General features: G+C 32.6%; 1 protein-coding gene across 1 annotated transcript in view; it reads left to right on the plus strand.

Moving 5' to 3' along the window:
* CDC42BPB (CDC42 binding protein kinase beta) overlaps window positions 1-21,423 on the plus strand; it is a 151,827-nt gene that overhangs the window by 90,573 nt on the left and 39,831 nt on the right. Inside the window, exons 12-21 of the mRNA XM_031953205.1 lie at window positions 701-834; window positions 3,436-3,678; window positions 5,121-5,231; window positions 6,958-7,202; window positions 7,327-7,432; window positions 7,818-7,942; window positions 12,586-12,691; window positions 15,512-15,660; window positions 17,178-17,272; window positions 17,365-17,444. Of these exons, the coding sequence (XP_031809065.1) occupies window positions 701-834; window positions 3,436-3,678; window positions 5,121-5,231; window positions 6,958-7,202; window positions 7,327-7,432; window positions 7,818-7,942; window positions 12,586-12,691; window positions 15,512-15,660; window positions 17,178-17,272; window positions 17,365-17,444 (1,394 nt within the window). The remainder of the gene's footprint in view (window positions 1-700; window positions 835-3,435; window positions 3,679-5,120; window positions 5,232-6,957; window positions 7,203-7,326; window positions 7,433-7,817; window positions 7,943-12,585; window positions 12,692-15,511; window positions 15,661-17,177; window positions 17,273-17,364; window positions 17,445-21,423) is intronic.

Raw genomic sequence — 21,423 nt, forward strand, 5'->3', positions numbered from 1 at the left:
TTCCCCATAAGTCTTTTTTCTTTTAGCTGTTTAGAATTGTTTAGAATCTTAAAAATAAAAATTTTGTCTTTTATGATTTCTTGTTTGTTTAAACCTGAATTTTTCCTTTGATCACGTAGTAAAAGATATAGATTTATGTTGTCTTCTAATTTTTTATGGTGTAGCATTTTCTATTTTTGATTGCTTATCCATTTAAAATTTATTGTGATCATAAGATGTTGGTCTAAATCAATTTTCTGCCAGGCTGTTTTTTTCCTCAGTAACTTTGGTCACATTGTGCTTCCTGCCTCCTCCCCTGTCCTATTTTGAACCTAGGATAGACAATAGGAACTAAGCAAATACTCTGGTTGATGCACTAGTAGCTGAAACATCTTTGCTTATTAGGTCAATTTAGATGCAATAGAAAGAATCTGTAGATTTCCACGTAGTTTACATGACTGACATGCTAGCCTTTCTAGTTTTAAAAACTTAGTATAAGAGCAAGATTTTGATCTACTAAGGCCAAGAGTATGTCAAAATAAAGATAATAGGAGAAAGGGAACTATTGTGGTTATAAAATTTATTATAACTTGTTTGAATGTGTGTGTGTGTGTGTGTGTGAGAGAGAGAGAGAGAGAGAGAGAGAGAGAGAGAGAATGGGTACATACACATTATTCAATCTATATAAAGAAATACAAAATTGAGTTTAACTTTTGTCCAGATTCAAATAGGCTAGAGCGACGACTTGAGGATGCAGTGACACTTCGCCAGGAGCATGAAGATTCCACTCACAGACTGAAGGCCTTAGAAAAGCAATTGCGTGTACTACGGCAAGAAAAGGAGGATATGCAAAAGGTAGCCAGAATTCGTGCTCTCAGTGGAGGAGGCATAAACCCATTCTAAATCTGTTTGGAAAATGAATGATTTACATTTACTTAATGCCATGTTCTTCAGAAATTTAAAAAAAAAAAAGTTTTCCATCATTATCTGTAAAGTATTTGAACATTACTTTCAAGTTATTCTCAGCATAGCCGCTCATGTTTGAGTTCACAAAAACCTATCACAAAAAATTTTATTTTGTAATAATGACAGGAAATCCATAAATCTTAGCCAGTCAAATAAACCTGATGTGTGGATATATAAAGGGTCTGTGCTTTCATAAACTTGGGGAATTTTAGACTTAGGATTTTTTTCCCACCAGTGCGAAGATAACCTATTTCCTTTTAATTAAATTCTCCAGAGTTGATGAAGGCTCATAGAGATTAAGTGATTCTCTTAGGTCACATAGCATATGTCTGAGGCAGATGTCTTTCCTACATCAAGCTATCTCTGTATATAACTCAAGAATTCTTTTAAAGTAATATGCTGTGACTGCTTGTTAGTTTTCATTTTTAAGTTTTAGTAGGGAAGAATAAAATGTCCTCTCTTTTAGTAGGGAAGAATAAAATGTCCTCTCTCATTCAAGATTTCTCCTATGGCTATATTGTTTATGCAGAGTTACCACTTAGTTTTTTCCATATTTGCTACATGAAGCCTGACTCTGCCTTTACCTATTCTTAGAAATTTGTCTGCCTTGTTTAAAAAAAAAAAAAAAAAAAAAAAAAAAGCTTATACAAGAAGTTATTTGCCAAGGTTGTTTTTACTTCAACTACATTATTCTGTTGTTTCCCATATGATAGATATTATAGATCAGATGTGTCAAACTCTTGATCCTTAGGCTTTAACCAAAGCTCCTGCAGAAGAAACCATATTAGAATGTAATTGGGAAATGTTGAACAAAAGATATAAAAGTACACTACAGTATAAATAATATTAATTTGTGGTTTTCTAAGTTAATATATGGGCTGTAGGGATCTATTTCTATTTAAGCTTGACATTGTTGCTATAGATGATTTTCTAATTACACCATCAATTTTAAATTATTCCATAATATGATAAATGATGAATGCGTTGGTAAACTTTTATAGATGTTTTAATGGATGAGGCTCCTTATCAAAAAGAAAAATAATCCATTTTTTTCCCCTTTGAAGGATAGATGTATATTTTTCATCCATAAAATTCTAAACAAATTATTTTTGAAATAATGTTCATATATGAATTTTGAATTTTTATTCACTTAAAAGTTTGATGTGTATGACATTTCATTGACCTTTATCCCTCTTATTTCCTTATGATCTTCCTCGTCACGCTGGTCTTATGACTTGTTTCCTTATCAATCAAGTATTTATTGAGTGACTACCATGTGCTAGGCATTGTACTAGATACATAGAAGTATAAAGACAATAAAGAAATAGTTTTTGTACTCCAGAAATTTTTATTCCATTGTGGAATACAACATATACATGCATAAATATATACAATATAAGTACAAGGTAATTTGGGAGAAGAGGCATCACTAGCTGTGAAGCATCAAAGTGACACTTGAGATGACCTTTAAAAAGAGGCTAGGAATTCTAAAAAGTAAAAGTGAGGAGGGCATGTATTCCAGAAACATTAGTAGGGATTCCCTGTACAAAACCAAAGAGACAAGAGTTAAAATATATGTTCAGAACAGCAGGTAGCCTGTTTGGCTAGATTGTCACATGCATAAAGAGGAGTAATTTGTAATAAGCCTGAAAAGATGAGCTGGATCAAGATAGAGAAGGGATTTACGTGTCAAACATAGGAATTTGTATTTGATCCTAGAAGCATTAGGAAGCGCTGCAGCTTTCCAAATAAAAAAGCAGCTTTATAACCAGTTCAGAGGTATGCTTTAGAAATATCACTCGAATCATTATATACTTCAACAATAATACTATATGATGACCAATTCTGATGGACCTGGCCATCCTCAGCAATGAGATCAACTAAATAATTTCCAATAGAGCAGTAATGAACTGAACCAGCTACGCCCAGCGAAAGAACTATGGGAGATGACTAAAAACCATTACATTGAATTCCCAATCCCTATATTTTTGCCCACCTGCATTTTGGATTTCCTTCACAGGCTAATTGTACAATATTTCAGAGTCCGATTCCTTTTGTAGCAAAATAATGGTTTGGCCATGAATACTTACTGTGTATCTAATTTATATTTTAATGTATTTAACATCTACTGGTCATCCTGCCATCTGGGGGAGAGGGTGGGGGAAAGGAAGGGAAAAATTGGAATAAGAGGTTTGGCAATTGTCAATGCTGTAAAGTTACCCATACATATAACCTATAAATAAAAGGCTATTAAATTTAAAAAAGAAAGAAAGAAATATCACTCGAGTAGTTTAGTGAAGGGCTCATTGGAAAAAAGAAGAGATTGGAACACAGAATCAGTATGGGAAGCTATTACAGGATTCTTATTGAGAAGTGTTGAAGACTTGAAGCAGGTTGGTAGTAAGAATGAAGAGGAGGGGGCCAGGTTGTTATCTTTCTGTAATTTAGAGAGATTTGGTAAAGGAAAATTTTATATTCTTGTATTTTTAGCAATTGGTTGAAGCTTCAGAAAGATTAAAATCTCAGACCAAAGAACTTAAAGATGCCCATCAACAGAGAAAGTTGGCTATGCAGGAGTTTTCAGAGCTTAATGAGCGGATGGCAGATCTTCGGTCACAAAAACAGAAGATATCTCGACAGCTTCGTGACAAAGAAGAAGAGGTGGAAGTAATCATGCAGAAAATTGATTCAATGAGACAAGAAATCCGTAAATCTGAGAAGTCCAGAAAGGAGGTAGCATGGCATATGTTTAAATATAATATATTGTCTTTAATAGTATTGATAAATCAGTATATTCTCAAAACATTCTTTTTTTTTTAAAGTAATGCATAGTTTTTAAATAGTAACCTTAAATTTTACTTGAAGCCAAACATCATGGTTTGCCAAAGTAAAAATGTATATGTGTGTTATGTATACATATGATGTATCATATACACATACATGCTGTACCTTTCATCTCCTGTTTTTCATTTTGAAGCTCTTTACTGCAAGTTTCCTATATACTAATTTTAAAAAGTTACAAAATCAGAGGTTAAAATTGGGAGAGGACTTTGGAGTTTATTTATTTCAACTTCATAGCTTTTACAGAATCCCAGAAAGTTCAACTTAAAAAGAATTTAGAATCTAGCCCAGCCCCTTTGATGAGAAAATAGAGAGGTGATCTGACCACTTCTGTGTTTCCCTAGTTTGTCACAGAAGCAGGATTCAAACCCAACTCTTTGGATTCCAAGTTCAGTGCTTTTCCATGTTCCACACTGTTGCTCAGTTTAAGAAATTAAGATTCAAAGAAAGAGAAATAATTTTTTATATACTTTACTGGCAAATAAGTACTTTTGCTACATATTAAAGTTATGTTCCATTTGAAAATTTTAAATTATATAAGTGCCTTTAGAAATTTTTTTAAGTAGAACATACTTTGATATATAACAAAAGTACTTATCAGTAAAGTATTCCAAAGTTGTATTAAAAAAAAGAGGGAGAAAACAAGAATTAATAAATTTTATGTTCTTGCCATTTGATTACTATAGATAATCTGCATTGTTATAAATATGAAGATAATAGTTGGTGCTTATTTATGTCTTAAGTCTTAAGGTTCAAAGTTATGTTAAATTGTTATACACTTTTTACATATTTATACATGTTATACATATTTAACTATACAAAGTTAGCATGTTAAATTGTTATACATTTGCAACAGTCATTTTAATTTTTATGCTTAAAGGCTTTCCCAAGCAACCATTATAATCTTTTTGTGAAATTCATTTAAATTTTCTTTTAAATGCTTTCATGTTTCAGTATTTCCCTCAAATTTTTTTTGGGGGGGCCACAAAAGCTTTTTTTTACTTCACTTTCATACATTTTTATTGTATGCTATTGAACTTTGGAGAATTATTTGTCCTGTACCTTTGACCTTCAATTAAGAATCAGTTCTATAGGATAAAATGTCATTTTTCTTAACTATCATTTTTCCATAAAATCTTATTTGTCAGGTATAAATTTAAATTAGAATCTTTGTTTAACTTCAGATAAGCCTTTGTAGGCCACAAAGTATATTTTTCAGTCTTTGGCTGTGGTAAGAGGTAGTTAGTGTCTTTAGTTTCTCTTTGGAGAGAGAATGAATTGGTGTAGCAAGCATTACTTTTTAATAAATATCAAACAACTTTTTCCTTTGCTAGCTGGAATCTCGGCTTGAAGATGCAATTGCAGAAGCATCAAAAGAACGCAAGCTTCGTGAACACAGTGAGAGTTTCTCTAAGCAAGTGGAAGGTGAACTGGAGGCACTTAAGGTAATAGTGATTGTGTTTTGTTTTGTTTTTGCTGAGGCAATTGGGTTAAGTGACTTGCCCAGGGTCACAAGTGCTAATTATCTGAGACTAGATTTGAACTCAGGTTCTCCTGACTTCAGGGCTGGTGCTCTATCCACTGTGCCACCTAGCTGCTCCAATAGTGATTGTTTTTAAATAGAAATAAGAACAGGATAAAATAAGTAGCTGGATCTGCTGTTGTAGATTGCATAAACATTAGGGGCATATTGGTACATTTTGCAGAGATCTACAAGGAATTGTAGTAGACATGTTTTGGGAGATATGAAGAAACATAAGACATAGTCCTTACCTTCACCAAACTTCCCTTTTACCCTTTCAATTCACATTTTTTCTTTTAATATCAAAATTTATTTTTATATAAAATTACATTTTATAATTGTTCTTTTAATTTGCTATCAGAATATTTAAATTTACGTTATATTAAACTGTATTAAGTTTAAACCTAATGCAGTGTTACCCTACTCAGTCCTTAGGAGGTAAAGAGGAGTTGCTAGCCTGATCACTTTTTTGGAGGAAGACTAGGAAGAAGTGATTGGCTATTAGAGTATGTATACTAAGTAGTTTAGTTGGTGAAAGTGTGGCACTGAAGCCAAGTGGAAAGGTATCTTTAAGAGCCATTTTAATTTTATATTCAGGAAAAATAAGTACATAGCCACAAATTTTATCCCTAAGTTTATAGAATCTTAGAGTTTAAAGTGATCCCATAGGTCAGAGGGCCCCACTACGGCCAGTGGGCCAGATGCAGCAGCTGAGGACGTTTATCCCCCTCACCTAGGGCTATGAAGTTTCTTTATTTAAAGGCCCACAAAACAAAGTTTTTGGTTTTTTTTTTTACTATAGTCTGGCCCCCCAACTGTCTGAGGGATAGTGAACTGGCCCCCTATTTAAAAAGTTTGAGGACCCCTGCCATAGGTCATTTAATATAATACCACACTTGAAGTATGAATTGGCTCCTAGTTGTATGCCACTGGACGACTACATGAGAAGATAAGGATAGTTCAGTGAAAAGGTACTTGGAAAAACAATTTAGAGCTTATGCTGTAGTATGATAGTTCAGAATTGCAGTAGTCATATGACAGTACAGGGTTAACAGTGCCTTGTATTCCATTAAAATAAGAAAGATTTTCTTTGGAGGGAGAGGGGTGCAGAGGAGCATCTTTATAAATTTTTGCTTGAGCACTGATACTTAAATTGATATTTATATCATGCTTTAAGAAAGGTATACAATATCTCATTTGAATAAATGGAAAACCATTTAAGTACTTAATTTGTGCTTAGCATTAAGCTAAGCATCAGAGATATAATTATCAAAAGCAAGACAGTCCCTGTCCATAAGAAAATTAATATTCTGATGAAGAAGAAAATGTACTTAGGAGAATAGCAGCCAGAGAGAAATCTTTTTAGTTTGGAAAATGCTAAAAACTTTAGATGAATTTGGGGAATGGCAAAGTGGAACTGACTAGAAAATGGTGGAGGGAACAATATAGGTACTTCAGGTATTATCACCATTTTGCAAAGAGAGCCTCACAAAAGAAAAGGATTTTTAAAGAGTTTGAGATTTATGTGTGTTCCATTGCTAGTAAGTATTAGAAGTGGACCTTGAAACCATGTATCACTTAATGTATAACTTTCTACTACATCATATAGTTTTTTTGATATTTTCTGAGATTTTAACTATTGTCTCCAGATAAAGCAAGGAGTCCGTGGATCAAGTGTTACTTTAGAACATCAGCAGGAAATTTCTAAAATAAAATCTGAACTTGAGAAGAAAGTTTTGTTTTATGAAGAGGAACTGGTCAGACGAGAGGCCTCCCATGTCCTAGAAGTAAAAAATGTGAAAAAGGAAGTGCACGATTCAGAAAGTCATCAGTTAGCACTACAGAAAGAGATTTTGATGTTAAAAGATAAATTGGAAAAGTCAAAACGGGAAAGGTAAATTTCTGTGTTCATTTAAGAAATGTGCCTAAAATATACTCTGCTGATATGGAATAATATTGGCTCATATTGATATTAAGTTTTAAGCTTTTTCATGTTTTTCCTTCTATTGACTTCTTAGACATAATGAGATGGAAGAAGCAGTAGGAACAGTAAAGGATAAATATGAGCGAGAAAGAGCAATGCTGTTTGAAGAGAACAAGAAATTAACAACTGAAACAGAAAGGGTAATTAAAAATTTATAATGATTACTTTTCATGAATGTTTTAGTCTTTTGTTGATATCTTTGAAGTTTGTTATTTTAATGGTACTAAATTTCGGAATCAAGTGAGCATTTGATTTGGCCTTTTAAAAAGGGCTCATTTTCAAATTATGAGGAACTGTTTTGGTTTAACTTAAAAAGAATTCATATAACTCAAAACATTTAACCTTGAATTAGAAAATAAACATGGTTTGTCATTAATTTGGGAAATTTTAATAATGAAAATTAAGGAAAGAATTATTTGAAATATTAGTTAAGTTGTTACAGAAAAAGCCATATTGTTAGTACTAAGCCTGTTCTTGAATAAGATCAATTTCATTAATTTTATAGTAAAAATGATTTCATTTCAGCTTTGTGCATTTGTGGATAAACTAACAGCTCAAAACAGGCAACTAGAAGATGAACTTCAAGATTTGGCAGCTAAGAAGGATTCAGTTGCTCATTGGGAAGCTCAGATTGCAGAAATTATTCAGTGGTATGTACGAATTTAAAATCCCCTAGAAATCTAAACAATGTGCAAACTTTAAAAAAATAATCAAAATTATCTTGATGAACATGTGCAGTGGACTTGGGAGTCAGTTCTAGGTTTCAGTCTCATCTCCAACCCTTACTAGCAATGTGACAATGGAGGGAGGGAAGAAAATAAATATTCTTACTATATGCTAGGTGCTAAGCCCTACAAATGGAAGCAAAAAATAGGCAGTGTTTCCTCATAGAGCTTGCATTCTAATTGGGGGGAAACAATATATAAAAGGAAGATAAAAGGTGGGGAAAAGGGGGAAGGATTGAAGATTTTTAAATTTATATAATCAAGAACAAAGCCTGGAGGGAAATTAAGGCTGGCGGCTGATTTGGCCCTTGCCTCAAGGTCCCAGAGGAATTCATTTTGGGGAGAAAGAAAAGACTCAAGGATATTCCAGGTTGAGAAGACCACAGGTAGTTGGATATTTTAAGGTGAAGAGAGCTCAGGTACTGGGGGGGAGGGGAGGGAAATTCCAGAATAAAATAGTAATTTAGGCATGGCTTTGAAATCCATAAAGTCAGGAACAAAGCTGAGAAGTGAATAAAAGCAATAGGCAAGTTATTTCATCTCTTAGTGCTTGGCTTTTCTTCTTTGAAAAATAGGGAGAATAATACTTGTACAACCTTCCCTAAAGGGTTTAATTCAGGAAAGATCTACTAAAATGCCTACTTTGTGCAAAGCAATATGCTAAATTGTAGATGACTTAGAAAGCTTAGAAAAGACATTTATTCCTGCCCTCCTAGAATAAGAGATTCTAGCATTTTAAAGACATGGATCCATTCTGATGGATATGGCTCTTTTCAATAGTGAGGTGATTCAGGCCAGGAGAGAGACATCTGCACCCAGTAAGAGGACTTGGGGGGACTGAATGTGAATCACAACATAGTATTTTCACTATTTTAGTTGTTTGCTTGCATTTTGTTTTCTTTCTCATTTTTTTTTTCATTTTTGTTCTGATTTTTCTGTATAGAAGAATTGCACATGTTGAACTTATTGGATTATTTGCTGTTTAGAAGAGAAGATGGGGGAAGGGAGGGAGAAAAAAAATTGGAACATAGTTTTGCAAAGGTGAATGTTGAAAACTATGCATATGTTTTGAAATTAAAAAGCTTAAAAACAAAAAAGAGAATAACCACACATATTAAGTTTAAAAAAAAAAAAAAGAAAGAAAAAAAGAAAAGATATTGAACCAACCCATTTTTCCAGGCTTATCTTGTAGTACAAATTGAATTTGTCTGTTGCTCATAAAAAATCTGTTTCTCCTAACTCTGTGCCTCTGATTTGCTTTCCTCTGTATTTGGCATACAGTCCCTTTTTATTTTCCCCTTTTAGATTTCCTAATTCCTGTCAGCTTGAGCTCTACTTTCTGTATGAAAAATTTTGATTCAACTGCTTTTCATCAAAATTACCTTTTATTTATTTTTGCATACTTTTTTGTGTGTACATATTGTCACTTTTGAAGAATTTTATTTTTTATTTTTTTTAATTTTTGTTTTTTTCTCTTTTCCTTTCAATAGTATTTTATTTATCCAATTGCATATAAAGTTAGTTTTCAACATTCATTTTTGTAAGATTTTAGTTCCCAAATTTTTCTTCTTCTCTCATTTATCTCCCCCCTCCCTAACATAGCAAACAATCTGATAAATGTTATACATGTATAGATATTTTAAACATGTTTCCATATTTATCATGTGAAAAATAAATCAGAACAAAAGGGAAAAGCCACAAAAAAGAAAAAAAAAAGTGAAAATAGTATGCTTCAATTATCATTCAGTCTCTATGGTTCTCCCTCTGGATGTAGATGGCATTTCTCATTCTAAGTCTATTAGAATTGTCTCAGATTACTGCTTTGCTGAGAAAAACTGAGTCTATCATAGCTGATCATCACATAATCTTGCTGTTACTGTGTACAATGTCTTTCTGGTTCCACTCACTTCATTTAGCATCAGTTCATGTCTTTCCAGACATTTTTTTCTTTTCAGCCTGCTGATAATTTCTAATAGAACATTAATATTCCATTACATTCATATACCATAACTGATTCAGCCAATCCCCAGTTGATGGGCATCCACTCAATATCCAGTTCCTTGTCACTACAAAAAGAGCTGCTACCAACATTTTTGCACATGTGGAAAATACAGAGAATATTTCATTTATCTTTGTGTCATCAGTGCCTAGTATATAGGTATAAGTATTGAAGCTTTGATTACTTTGTTTATGGGGCCATCAAGATATGAAAGAATAGGACTTGAACTCAGATCTTCTTGACTTCAAGGCTGTTGTCCTTTTTATACATAGAAAGCGCTTATTATAGGTGCATAAAGGGAAATACGGACTTGAGTGCTATATTAAGTCCATGAATAAAAAGATCATTATTAACTGGGAATATTAGGAAACGAATCTTTACAGAAAGGTATCTGAGTCTGACTTTGCATGGGAATTTTTCATTTTGTTTTTTGTTTGTTGTCTGCCAAATGCCTAATAGAATACTATATGTAGTAGTTTTTTTTTTTAATAAATACTTATTGCATTAGATTGGAATTCTGTAGACAGAGGGGAGGTCTAGTTTGTAGGAACCATAAAGGGAAAGATAGATAGGTAAAATAGTATTTTTTAAATTCTTAAATGTAATTCAAGAGAATTTGAGTTTTATCCCTTAGGTGAGTGCAACCCAGTGAATGGTTTCAAGGAGTATTTTGATATGATTAGTTATCAGTGATTAGTCGGGCAGTTGTATGAAAGATATTTTAATATGTTGAGAGTGATGGTAGAAAAATCCTTTTGGAATTATGATAATCTAAATAGGTAGTAAGAAGGGCCTTGTCCTAGAAAGTCAAACTAGTGAGGCAGGAATAGATAGGAAAAATATTACAAGTATAAAAACAACAGTTTTTGTCAATGAACTAGATATGACATTAGAAGACAGAAGGGTAAAAAAATTCCACAAAAGTTTCATATTTGAGAAAAATGAGATGAATGACTAGGCCCACTGAAATAATGAAGTTAGAAGGAACTGAAAATTTGAGTGAAAACATAAGTTCCATCATCCCATCTTTTGAATTTAAGATATTGATTGCAGGTAGAGAAGAGAATAGGCATTTATATAGCACCTACTATATACCAGTTACTGTGCTAAATGCTTTACAAATGTTATATTATTTAATCTTTACAATAGCCCTGTAAGTGCTATTACATTACATTTTACAGTTGAGGAAAACTGAGACAGAGATATGGTTAGGGTCTAAAGCCAAATTTAAACTCAGGTCTTTGATTCTAGATCCTGTACTCTTTCTACTGCACCACTTAGGATAGTCAGGTAATTGTGCTTATTTTAGAGATAGGGATGGGGAACTTAGAAAAGAAGTTAAAGCTGAAATTCTAGATTTGGGAATCATCTGCATAGGAATCATCATTGAATCCATTGTAGTGAAAGAGATTTTTCTTTGGAGAGGCTATAGAGAAAGAAAAGAAAGATACCTCAGGATAGACCTTGGAAAAATGCTAAAAAATCAGGAATCCTCAGATATCCTCTAGAATATCTGCTTAGTGAAGTAGGAAGGTGCTATAAGTATTAGAGGTGGAACTGTGGTTAGGCTGTATTGCAGTGAAAAAAAGATTCTGTATGTTCATTGTTGTGACCAGTGAATCATTAAAGTGGATGGTCATAAATTCAAGAAGGACTGGATTAAGGGGTCAGAGGTCATGTTGAAGACATACAATAGATTAATATAAATGATGAAGAGAGATAAAAAGATATGGAATTTCAAATTTCAGAACCTTAGAAGTGCTAAGAAATCTATGAGCTTATGTGTGAACATGATTGTGCAGTAGGAATAGAGAAGAAAGTTGACCTGTCCAAGGCTTTGAGGTTGATAGCAGGAGTTAGGGTAGAAAAGAAGACTGTGTGTTAGATAACAAATCAGTAAAGAAAGTTGGAATATATATTAACAAAAATAAGTAAATTTTTTTTTAATGCCAAATCATATTTTCTGTTCAGCTGTTTATTTAAGTTGTATCAATAATGTCTGACTCTTTGTTCCCCCTTTTGACAAAGACACTAGAATGGTTTGCCATTTTCTTCTCCAGCTCATTTTACAAATGAGTGGCTGAGGCAAATAGCAAAGTGACTTGCTAAGGGTCATATAGCTAGTAAGTGTGTGAGGCCATATTTCAACTCAATAAGAGGAAACTTTCTACCACTCCATCTACTGTTCCGCCTAACTGCCCCTATTTAAATTATACTCTTCAATAAAATTACTTTTAATATTCTAGCCCTCTTATTTGACTTTCCTGTATGAAAACTAGAGTTGACATATGTCTGATATTTTGTATATAGGAATGAGTAATGGAGGACTGTGAATCCCTGCAAGTTTCTTAGAAATTTCTGCTATATTTGATTAATATACAACATTTGTTGTTTTTCACTTGCTGTTAATAGTTTTGGCTAAGTTACTATAAATATAAAAATTTAGATTATTTTTGTTCCAAATATTAGAGGGAACAATTTTTTTTCTTTTAAACAATTGTTTAAATGGCAATATTAGTGATGTATATGCTATTATAAAATAATTAAATCTTTGCTATATGATTTCCAGGGTAAGTGATGAAAAGGATGCTCGGGGATATCTTCAAGCTTTAGCATCCAAGATGACAGAGGAACTCGAATCATTGAGAAGCTCTAGTTTAGGATCAAGGACCCTGGTGAGCTATTAGTTTATTATTGTAAAATTGTGTTCCTTTGCATTTGAGACAACTAGGTGACATAGCTAGAACTCTGGATCTAGAAATGCAGCTTCAGACTTCTATCATTCTGGACAAAATAATTGAACCTCTATCTGCCATAATTTTTACATCATTAAAATGGGAATCATAGCAGCATATATTTCCTTGAGAACTTATGAGATTAAAATGAGTAGTGGTTTTTGTTAGAACTCATGAGTTCTCAGAAAGCAAAATTGCATAATAAAAACCACAGGGTTCATGGGTAAAATGAGATTGGCAACACAGTGTTCAAAAACTTTATAAATGACACATCCAAAAATGATAGAGACCAGATAAAATTGTTAGCACAGTTTTATACATGTTAAATGTTTAATACATGCATAGTCTTCTTGTGCTCCTGGTTCCTAGGAGCCTGGGGTTAGCAGCAGAGTTTGGAGCAAATAAAATAAAGCCTAACAGGGAAGAGCAACAAAGGCCATGACAAAAGTGGGCTTGGGCCCTGGGATGGGAGCCCAGAGTCAGAGAAGTGCAGAATACCCCTCCTTTGACTACAGCTCCTCATGCCCCATAACATAGACCATAAATATGGCATTTTATCTTGATAATGATTTGAAGTTGACTTGTAGATTTGGACACCAGAAAAATTGCATCTTATGAATTATTATGACATCATATAGTTTTCTTCATTCTTATTTGTTGTTTCTCTTGGAAAAAATGAATCATAAGCAAATTCAAAATTTGAGCTATGCTCAAAATGTCCCCCAATATATCAAATTGGTATTTTCAAAACAAGTATTATATCAGAACTGACTATATTTTTAAAATGTGATTTAAATTCTAGCTATTATTAATTCTAGCACTGGCTGCACTTTTACTCATTCTGACAAAGTTGAACTTTACTTTTGAACTTTATTCTTCTTTTAAAAATCAGCTGAAATTCTTACTTCCTCTATGAAGCCTTTCCTGACCATTCTCCAGAATTGCTTAATTTTTTTGTATTCCTGAAAACTTTTTTTTTTTTTTTTTTTTTTTTAGTTTGCCTGTTCAAGGCAGTTTTCAAAGGAAGAAATCCACAGCCATATGAAAATATGTCACTAATAATTAAAAGAAATGCAGATCAAATTCTGATGGACATGGCTGGCTGTCTTCAACAATGAGATGAACCAAATCAGTTCCATTTATTTAATAATGAAGAAAACCAGCTACAACCAGCAAAAGAACTATGGGAAATGAGTATGAATCACAACATAGCATTTTCACCCCCTCTGTTTTTGTCCGCTTGCATTTTTGATTTCCTTCTCAGGTTATTTTTACCTTATGTCTAAGTCCATTTTTTTTTTTTTTTGTGCAGCAAAATAACTGTAGAGATATTTATACATATATTGTATTTAAGATATACTTTAGCATATGTAACATGTATGGGTTTACCTGCCTAGGGTAGGGGGAAGGAGGGGAAAAGTTGGAAAAGAAGGTTTTTGCAAGGGTCAATGATGAAAAATTACCCATTCATATATCTTGTAAATAAAAAGCTATAGTAAAAAAATAAAAATAAAAAAAAAAATCCAGATCAAAACTATTCTACCACCTCATATTCATCAGATTAGCTAAGTTGACAAGAAAGGAAATTGACAAATTGGGGGGACAGTGGGAAAACAGATATTTTTAATGCACTGTTGGTGGAATTGTGAAACAATCCAGCCATTTTGCAAAGTAATATGGATCATTTGAATATAATTTTTTAGCATTTGAAAGATAAAGACATAACAATAACACTACTCCCCCTTTTTGTTATGAGGGTAAAATAATATTTGTTAAGTTCTTTGCAAACCTTAAAGTTCTATATAAATGTTAGCTATTGTTTTTACCTATATTCTCTCTCTCTCTCTCTCTTTTTAATTATAGCTTTTTATTGACAAAATATATGCATGGGTAATTTTTCAACATAGACCCTTGCAGAAACTTCTGTTCCAACTGTTCCCCTCCTTTCCTCCACCCCTTCCTCTAGATGGCAGGTAGTCCCATACATGTTAAATATGTTAAACTATATGTTAAATACAATGCATGTGTACATATTTATACAGTTGTCTTACTACACAAGAAAAATCAAATTTAGAAAGAAGGTAAAAATAACCTGGAAAGAAAAACAAAATTCAAGCAAACAATAACATAAAGAGTGTAAATACTATGTTGTGGTTCACACTCATTTCCTAGTGTTCTTTCACTGGGTGTAGCTGGTTCTGTTCATTACTGATCAATTGGAATTGATTTGGTTCATCTCATTGTTGAAGAGAGCTACGTCCATCAGAATTGAACTTCATATATAGTATTGTTGTTGAAGTGTATAATAATGTCCTGGTTCTACTCACTTAGCATTAGTTCATATAAGTCTCTCCAAGCCTCTCTGTATTCATTCTGCTAGTCATTTCTTACAGAATAATAATATTCCATAACATTCATATACCACAGTTTTCTCAGCCATTCAATATCCAGTTTCTAGCCACTGCAAAAAGAGCTGCCATAAACATTTTTGCACATACAGCAGGTCCCTTTCCCTTCTTTAATATCTCTTTGGGATATAAGCCCAGTATTTTACCCATATTATTAATGAATTATCTTGTGTTTCCATGAAGGCCAAGGAATTTTCTCTAAACATTTGTATTTAATTAAGATTTAAAATAAAGACTTCCTTTGAATATTGAAATATATAAAGTTAAATATATAAATTATAATTCATGTTATTAATAACATTAATAAAAAGCTTCTTTTTAAATTAATATCAATATTTATTTAATTTTTCAGGATCCACTTTGGAAAGTACGTCGTAGTCAAAAATTAGATATGTCTGCCCGGCTGGAGTTGCAATCTGCCCTTGATGCAGAGATACGTGCCAAACAGCTCATTCAGGAAGAGTTAAGGAAAGTCAAAGAAACAAATCTAGCCTTTGAAAGGTACTAATAATTAACATTTATTTCTCTGTTTTTATGCATTCTATTTCAATTTAATGACCTTATATATTCTTGACATTTTTAAAAAGTAATTTGTTACTCATGTTGAAAATGGTAACTTTTCTTCATTTGGGCAGCAAAATCGCACATTTTTTTGTGATAATTTTCTATGAAGTTATCCACAAATCATCCTAGGAAATCCGCAGCATTCCCATTTCTTTTATATCTAGATTCTTTATACTTTTTATTTTATCTGTTTATAATTTTCCTTTTGCTATAAAACTGAAAATACAGACTTAAAGTTACTGGTCCATTCAGAAATTTAAATAATTATGAAACTTTCTTTTATGAATTTGTAGAAATTCTCATTATGGTGATGAGAATTATAGTTGTTCTAGAATGTATTTTTTAAATAAAGATCATTATGACCAATTTGCCAGGCATGAATGGACTACCTAATTGGATTGTGAGCAAGCACCTAGGTACTTAAGGCAGGGAACTCTCTATTGCCTCACTTTTTATTCCCAGCACTTAGCTGCAGTGCCTGTCATATAGTGAGTGGTTGCTTAATCGGTGCTTACTGACTGGATATTATCATGCAAAGACTGAATGTTGATTAGCAGAAAAGGAATTTTTGTTCAGGTATGAATCAAACTAAATACTTGAGGTTCTGTGACAATGTCTTGACTAGGACCTTCTTTCTTGCTTATTTTGAATCTCCATAAGGCTTAATACAACACCCCTCTGCAGGTGGTGAGCATTGTTGATTTATAGTCTCATCATTTTTAATCCAAAATGTTCTTACCACCACTGATTAGAAAAATTTTTCAGAAAATTGTTTTTCTTCACCTGATGCAAAGGGGGATTCTTCTTGTTTGTTTCCCAAAGCATAACAAAAGATAACTGATTTCCTCCTCTGTCTTGAATCCAAATGCCAGCTGCTTTTCGGGTAATTGCTTCTTATGTGTATGCTGATATTTGACATCTTGATGGGGGGTTGGGGGGGAGATATTTCTGTATCTTCCACACATTTCTACTACAAGTCCCTAAAGGAAATGGAACTCTTCTGTGATGGCCAGAGCTCTACTTCTTGGAAAAGGGATGAAGTTGCTTCTTTAATAAAGTCTGCCACCTGTTCCCATTAAGCCTTAATGTTTACTTTAAGATGATATAGCATGCCTTGGTATTAGAAGCTAAGAATTAACTTGGAATTACTGGTAAATCTCTCAACTTGGGTGTGCATTATCTTTTTCTCCGACAAAAAACATGAGACTAATAATACTAAAGTGATTATGACAAAGTTTCATAGTAATAAATAGCTTGGAAATTGTAATGGATCTAATATAAGTTCTATGTAAATGTTTGTAATTTTAAAGCATGTTTGAGTTTCTTTATTGTGTAGATATTCATTAGCAGTATACCATGATTCTAAGTCTACTGATCCATTAACTAAATCTCATCATAAAATATAAAATATCTTTTTTCCATAATACTAAATCCAATTACATTTAATATTTTAGTAAACTAAAGGAATCTGAAGCAAAAAATAGAGAATTATTAGAAGAAATGGAGAATTTGAGGAAAAAAATGGAAGAGAAATTTAAGGCAGATACAGGTAAATTATGACTTAAGAGTTTCTAATAAATTGCTTTCAAATAATTTTGTTTTATCTTAACTTTAAATTTATTAATTGCTTTTTCCTTTCAGGCCTCAAACTTCCGGATTTTCAAGAATCAATTTTTGAGTATTTTAACACTTCACCTCTTGCTCATGATCTGACATTTAGAGTAAGTTTATAAACCAAATAATTTGATTGCAGAAATATGGGGATTGTTAATTTTTTAATAAATTGAAATTATATGATCAAATACCCAAAATGTATCCATGGAAAAAACACAGTTAATGAACATCTGATGAAGTATCATAAGTGAATTCTGAGTTTAGAATTGACTTACGGAGGTATATTTATAAATTTGCCCTTAGAAATGGTTAAAATCATTCCAAGTATGAAGTCTCCCAAGATAAGCAGTAGCAGGTTCAAATAATTACTTGTCTCAGAGATTTACTGGCTGTCTATGAACCTGGCTTTATGCTTCCAGGCTTGTAGTGTTCTGCCTTACTGAGCTATTATGTCATTTTTATTTATTCAAAAAACATTTTAAAAATACCAACTGATTATATGTGTTGTGAACTGTGCTGACTTTCTGAGATCCAGAAAACAACTCTCTTTCTACATGATCACACAATCAGATTTCATTGATGGAAAGATCAAGACTTTGTGGGTGGTTGATATAATTAAGATTGAGATAGAGAGGGAAAGAGAGAAAATAAATTCCAGCTAGACCTTTCTCATTGCTTTTGAAAGATTATGAGTTTTTCATTGAGATACCTCCCTTCCCTCCAGACACATTTTTCAGTAAATTTATTTGTAATACAAGCAATTCAGAACAAGCTTTCCAGGGTTAATGAACCGCATAACTTCAGAGGAAGCATCTGTTAAATGCTGACATGAATCATGCTTCCTCACTTTATATGTTGTAAATTCCAAATGGATATGTGGGGTGGTCCATTGTTTCAGTCCATTTTTATCCCAAACTATCAATGGACCCTTAAAAATAAGAAGCCATGAACAATCCCAGAGAGTTAGGGGTGGAAATGAATCTCATTACTGGGGGGTTCTTTAACCAACTTTTTAATGCTTAATATCATTCTGGTTATATATGTTGTCACTTTGCTTTCCAAATCCCTTTCATTTAAATTTTTCCAAATGATGATAGTTCTTTCCTATCCATGTCCCTGGAAAAAGCCTCCAGCTAATTGTGAAACATAGAGTAACTAATGACTACTACTTTCTTTTGTAAACCTTACTATTTAGTGAAATGCATGGATTTTTCATTCCTTTGATAGAGGAACAGAGAAGAGAATTGCCAGCAATTAAGCTTTTCAAATGTCTTGTCCACAGTTTGTTGACATTGTATATTAATGAGAACTGGAAGAGAAACAACTTCTCCTAAATTAATAGAGAACATATTAAATCTCTCAAATTATTATGATAGCCTTTCTGATTCCTTCCTCACATGGCTGGCTTGACTCTTCTTAGCAGGATCTTCACTTTCAACCCACTACCAAAGAATCTCAAGTCTATGTCTTTCTTTTCTTCTTTTATACTCTCACTTAACTGAACTTATGGGAGCAAATAAGATCACTATCTCTTAGATGATCTCAGGATCAATATATTCTTTCTCCTGACTTGCAGTCTCACATCACCAACTGCTTTTTGGATATTTTGGATATCAACAGGATATCCTGTTGACACCTTACACTTAACAGTAACAGTACTTGTAATTTCTCTTACAAATCTTGCTTTCTTCCAAAACTCCCCCTACTAACTAGGGCATCCCTCCACTCATTCAGCCTCAAAACCTATATGTTAATCTAGACTTCATACCCACAGTCATTCCCCATTTCCAATTTATTGTCTTGTCATTCTTATCTTTATCACACTTCTATTATCTGTAGCCTTCCCTCCATTCACACTAACTATGACCCTTATTCAAGCCCTCATCACTTCTTACCTATTCTATTTACAGTTAGTTTCTGATTGGTCTTCCTACCCTACTTGGTCCATCCTCTACTTAGCTGTCAAAAGTGATTTTTGTAAGTACAGATTTATCTTTCCCTCTCCCTATACACACACAGGTCTTTTCTCAGTCTTACATTTTATTTAACTTCTGTGTGATAGGGTCCAGTGGCATTGGTGTAGTGGTTTCTCATATATCACACACCATCTTTCATCTACCTTTTCACTGCCTGTTTGTATACAGAGGTAAAATGATATATAGGGTATAGTGTAAAATAAAAGGTAATCTCAGAGGGAGGGAACTCACAGCTTAGAAAAAGGGGTGTTTCCTGCAGAAGGTGGAATTTGAGTTGAGTGTTGAAGGAAGTCAGGGAAGCCAGGAAACAGATGAATAGAAATTATAGTGAAAATTGCCAGTGAAAAGAAAGAATTGGACCCTGTACATTCATATATCGGTTATGCACAGTTGTTTGCTTTTTATCTCTCCCATTAGAATGCGAGCTCTTCAGGACAAGGATTGTGTTTTTGCCTTTATGTCTCCAGGGCTCAGTGTGCCTGGCACATAGTAATTGCTTAATAAATGTTTATTGATTGACGGATTAACAAATTTTTAAAGTAGTAAGTTTCATTAGGTGATCTTCTGGTCTAGTCTAATTCAAAAAACACTTATTAAATGATTTTAGGTTTCAAACTACTGTGTTAGACACTGAAGATACAAAGACAAAAAATAGATCTGTCTTCCAGGAACTTATATTCTACTACAAAGAATCAATCCAATACCTGATAAATATAATAAATATAAGAACAATAATTTGAGGAAGAATTATCAATGGATTAACAACCAGTTAACATAGGATCTTCTTGGAAGTCTGAGATAAAAGTTAGGTATTATAGGAATGGAATGTTCCTAAATCAGTTGGGATAAACATTTACTAAATACCTGTTTTGTCCAGAGCACTATCCTAGACCCTGAAGCATAGATAACAAGATTAGACAACATTTAGTCTCTGTCAGTGTAGAGTTTAAACTGACAGAAGGAGATGACATACAGAATACAAATCAAATTCATTGCCCTCAGACTTCTCCCTTCCCCCTCATATTTGAATAGATCTATCTTCTTATATTTTCTTTTTCTATTTATCTAGTTCAAAGAGCTCAGTAGAAGGAAAGTTTACTTTTTGTTTTGGTTTTTGGTTTTTTTTTTTTAAACAAAGGCTTTATATTTGAAACATTCCCAGAAGTTTAAGCAAATTTTTTCTAATTTGCTGGCCAGCAATACTTGCAAAAAAACTTGAAGATTGTTCAGTTTGCTACTAATAACTTTGATGAATTTATTTTTGGGGGGTGGGGGTGGAAAATGATCACTTTTATCAACTATTACAACAATCAAAATTTGTATTTCTTCTTCATTCACACATCTCTGCTAGCTTTTTGGGAAGTTTCTGCTAATAGATTGTGCTTTCCTCAGTTTCTCATCGTAATTAAAATGACATCACTAAACTAGTGAATTTTGTTCACTATATTAATTTGTATAATTTCTTTTAATTTAACCACCTAAATAAAACTACTTTTATTAAGTTTTCATAAAAAGCTTTACAATAAAATTGGATTACTTTGTAGATGTAGGTTTCTGAAGATAAAATCCTCTAATTTATTTGTCATGTCTCATAATAAAAAAAATCACCCTTTTTGGCTTTTTAATTAGCAAACAATCTAGCATTTCTTTTTTAAAGTTTTAAACATTTTTAAATACTCTTCTGGATTTCTAAATAACTATAGCTGTATAATTGTTTTACTTGTATGGGCTACCTTCTTATTTGAATTTGGTTCCTTATATTAGTAGCCTAATCAATTATAAAAATCATGTTCATGTTATTTTTACCATTTCACCACATTCCTTTTGTATTTCACAGAGTCTGGCTATGTAGATACTTCAGCCTGGGTTTTTGAATCATAGTTGTGCTCTTAACACTTATTCTCACAAAATGTAATGTTTTTGGTAATTACATATTAACTTTAGTGAGTATTACTCGCTAAAATAATAAGTTTTAAATGGTTGGGGGTCTTTATATAATTACAACTAATCTTGCTAAATTCATTTAGAGATTTTTTTTAAAATTGGTTAAGAAATTAAATGGCTCCTCTACAATATGTAATCATATTCATAATAATCTGACTGTACCCAA

The sequence above is a fragment of the Sarcophilus harrisii genome, chromosome 2 (assembly GCF_902635505.1).
Source record: "Sarcophilus harrisii chromosome 2, mSarHar1.11, whole genome shotgun sequence".
Lineage (NCBI taxonomy): Eukaryota > Metazoa > Chordata > Mammalia > Dasyuromorphia > Dasyuridae > Sarcophilus > Sarcophilus harrisii.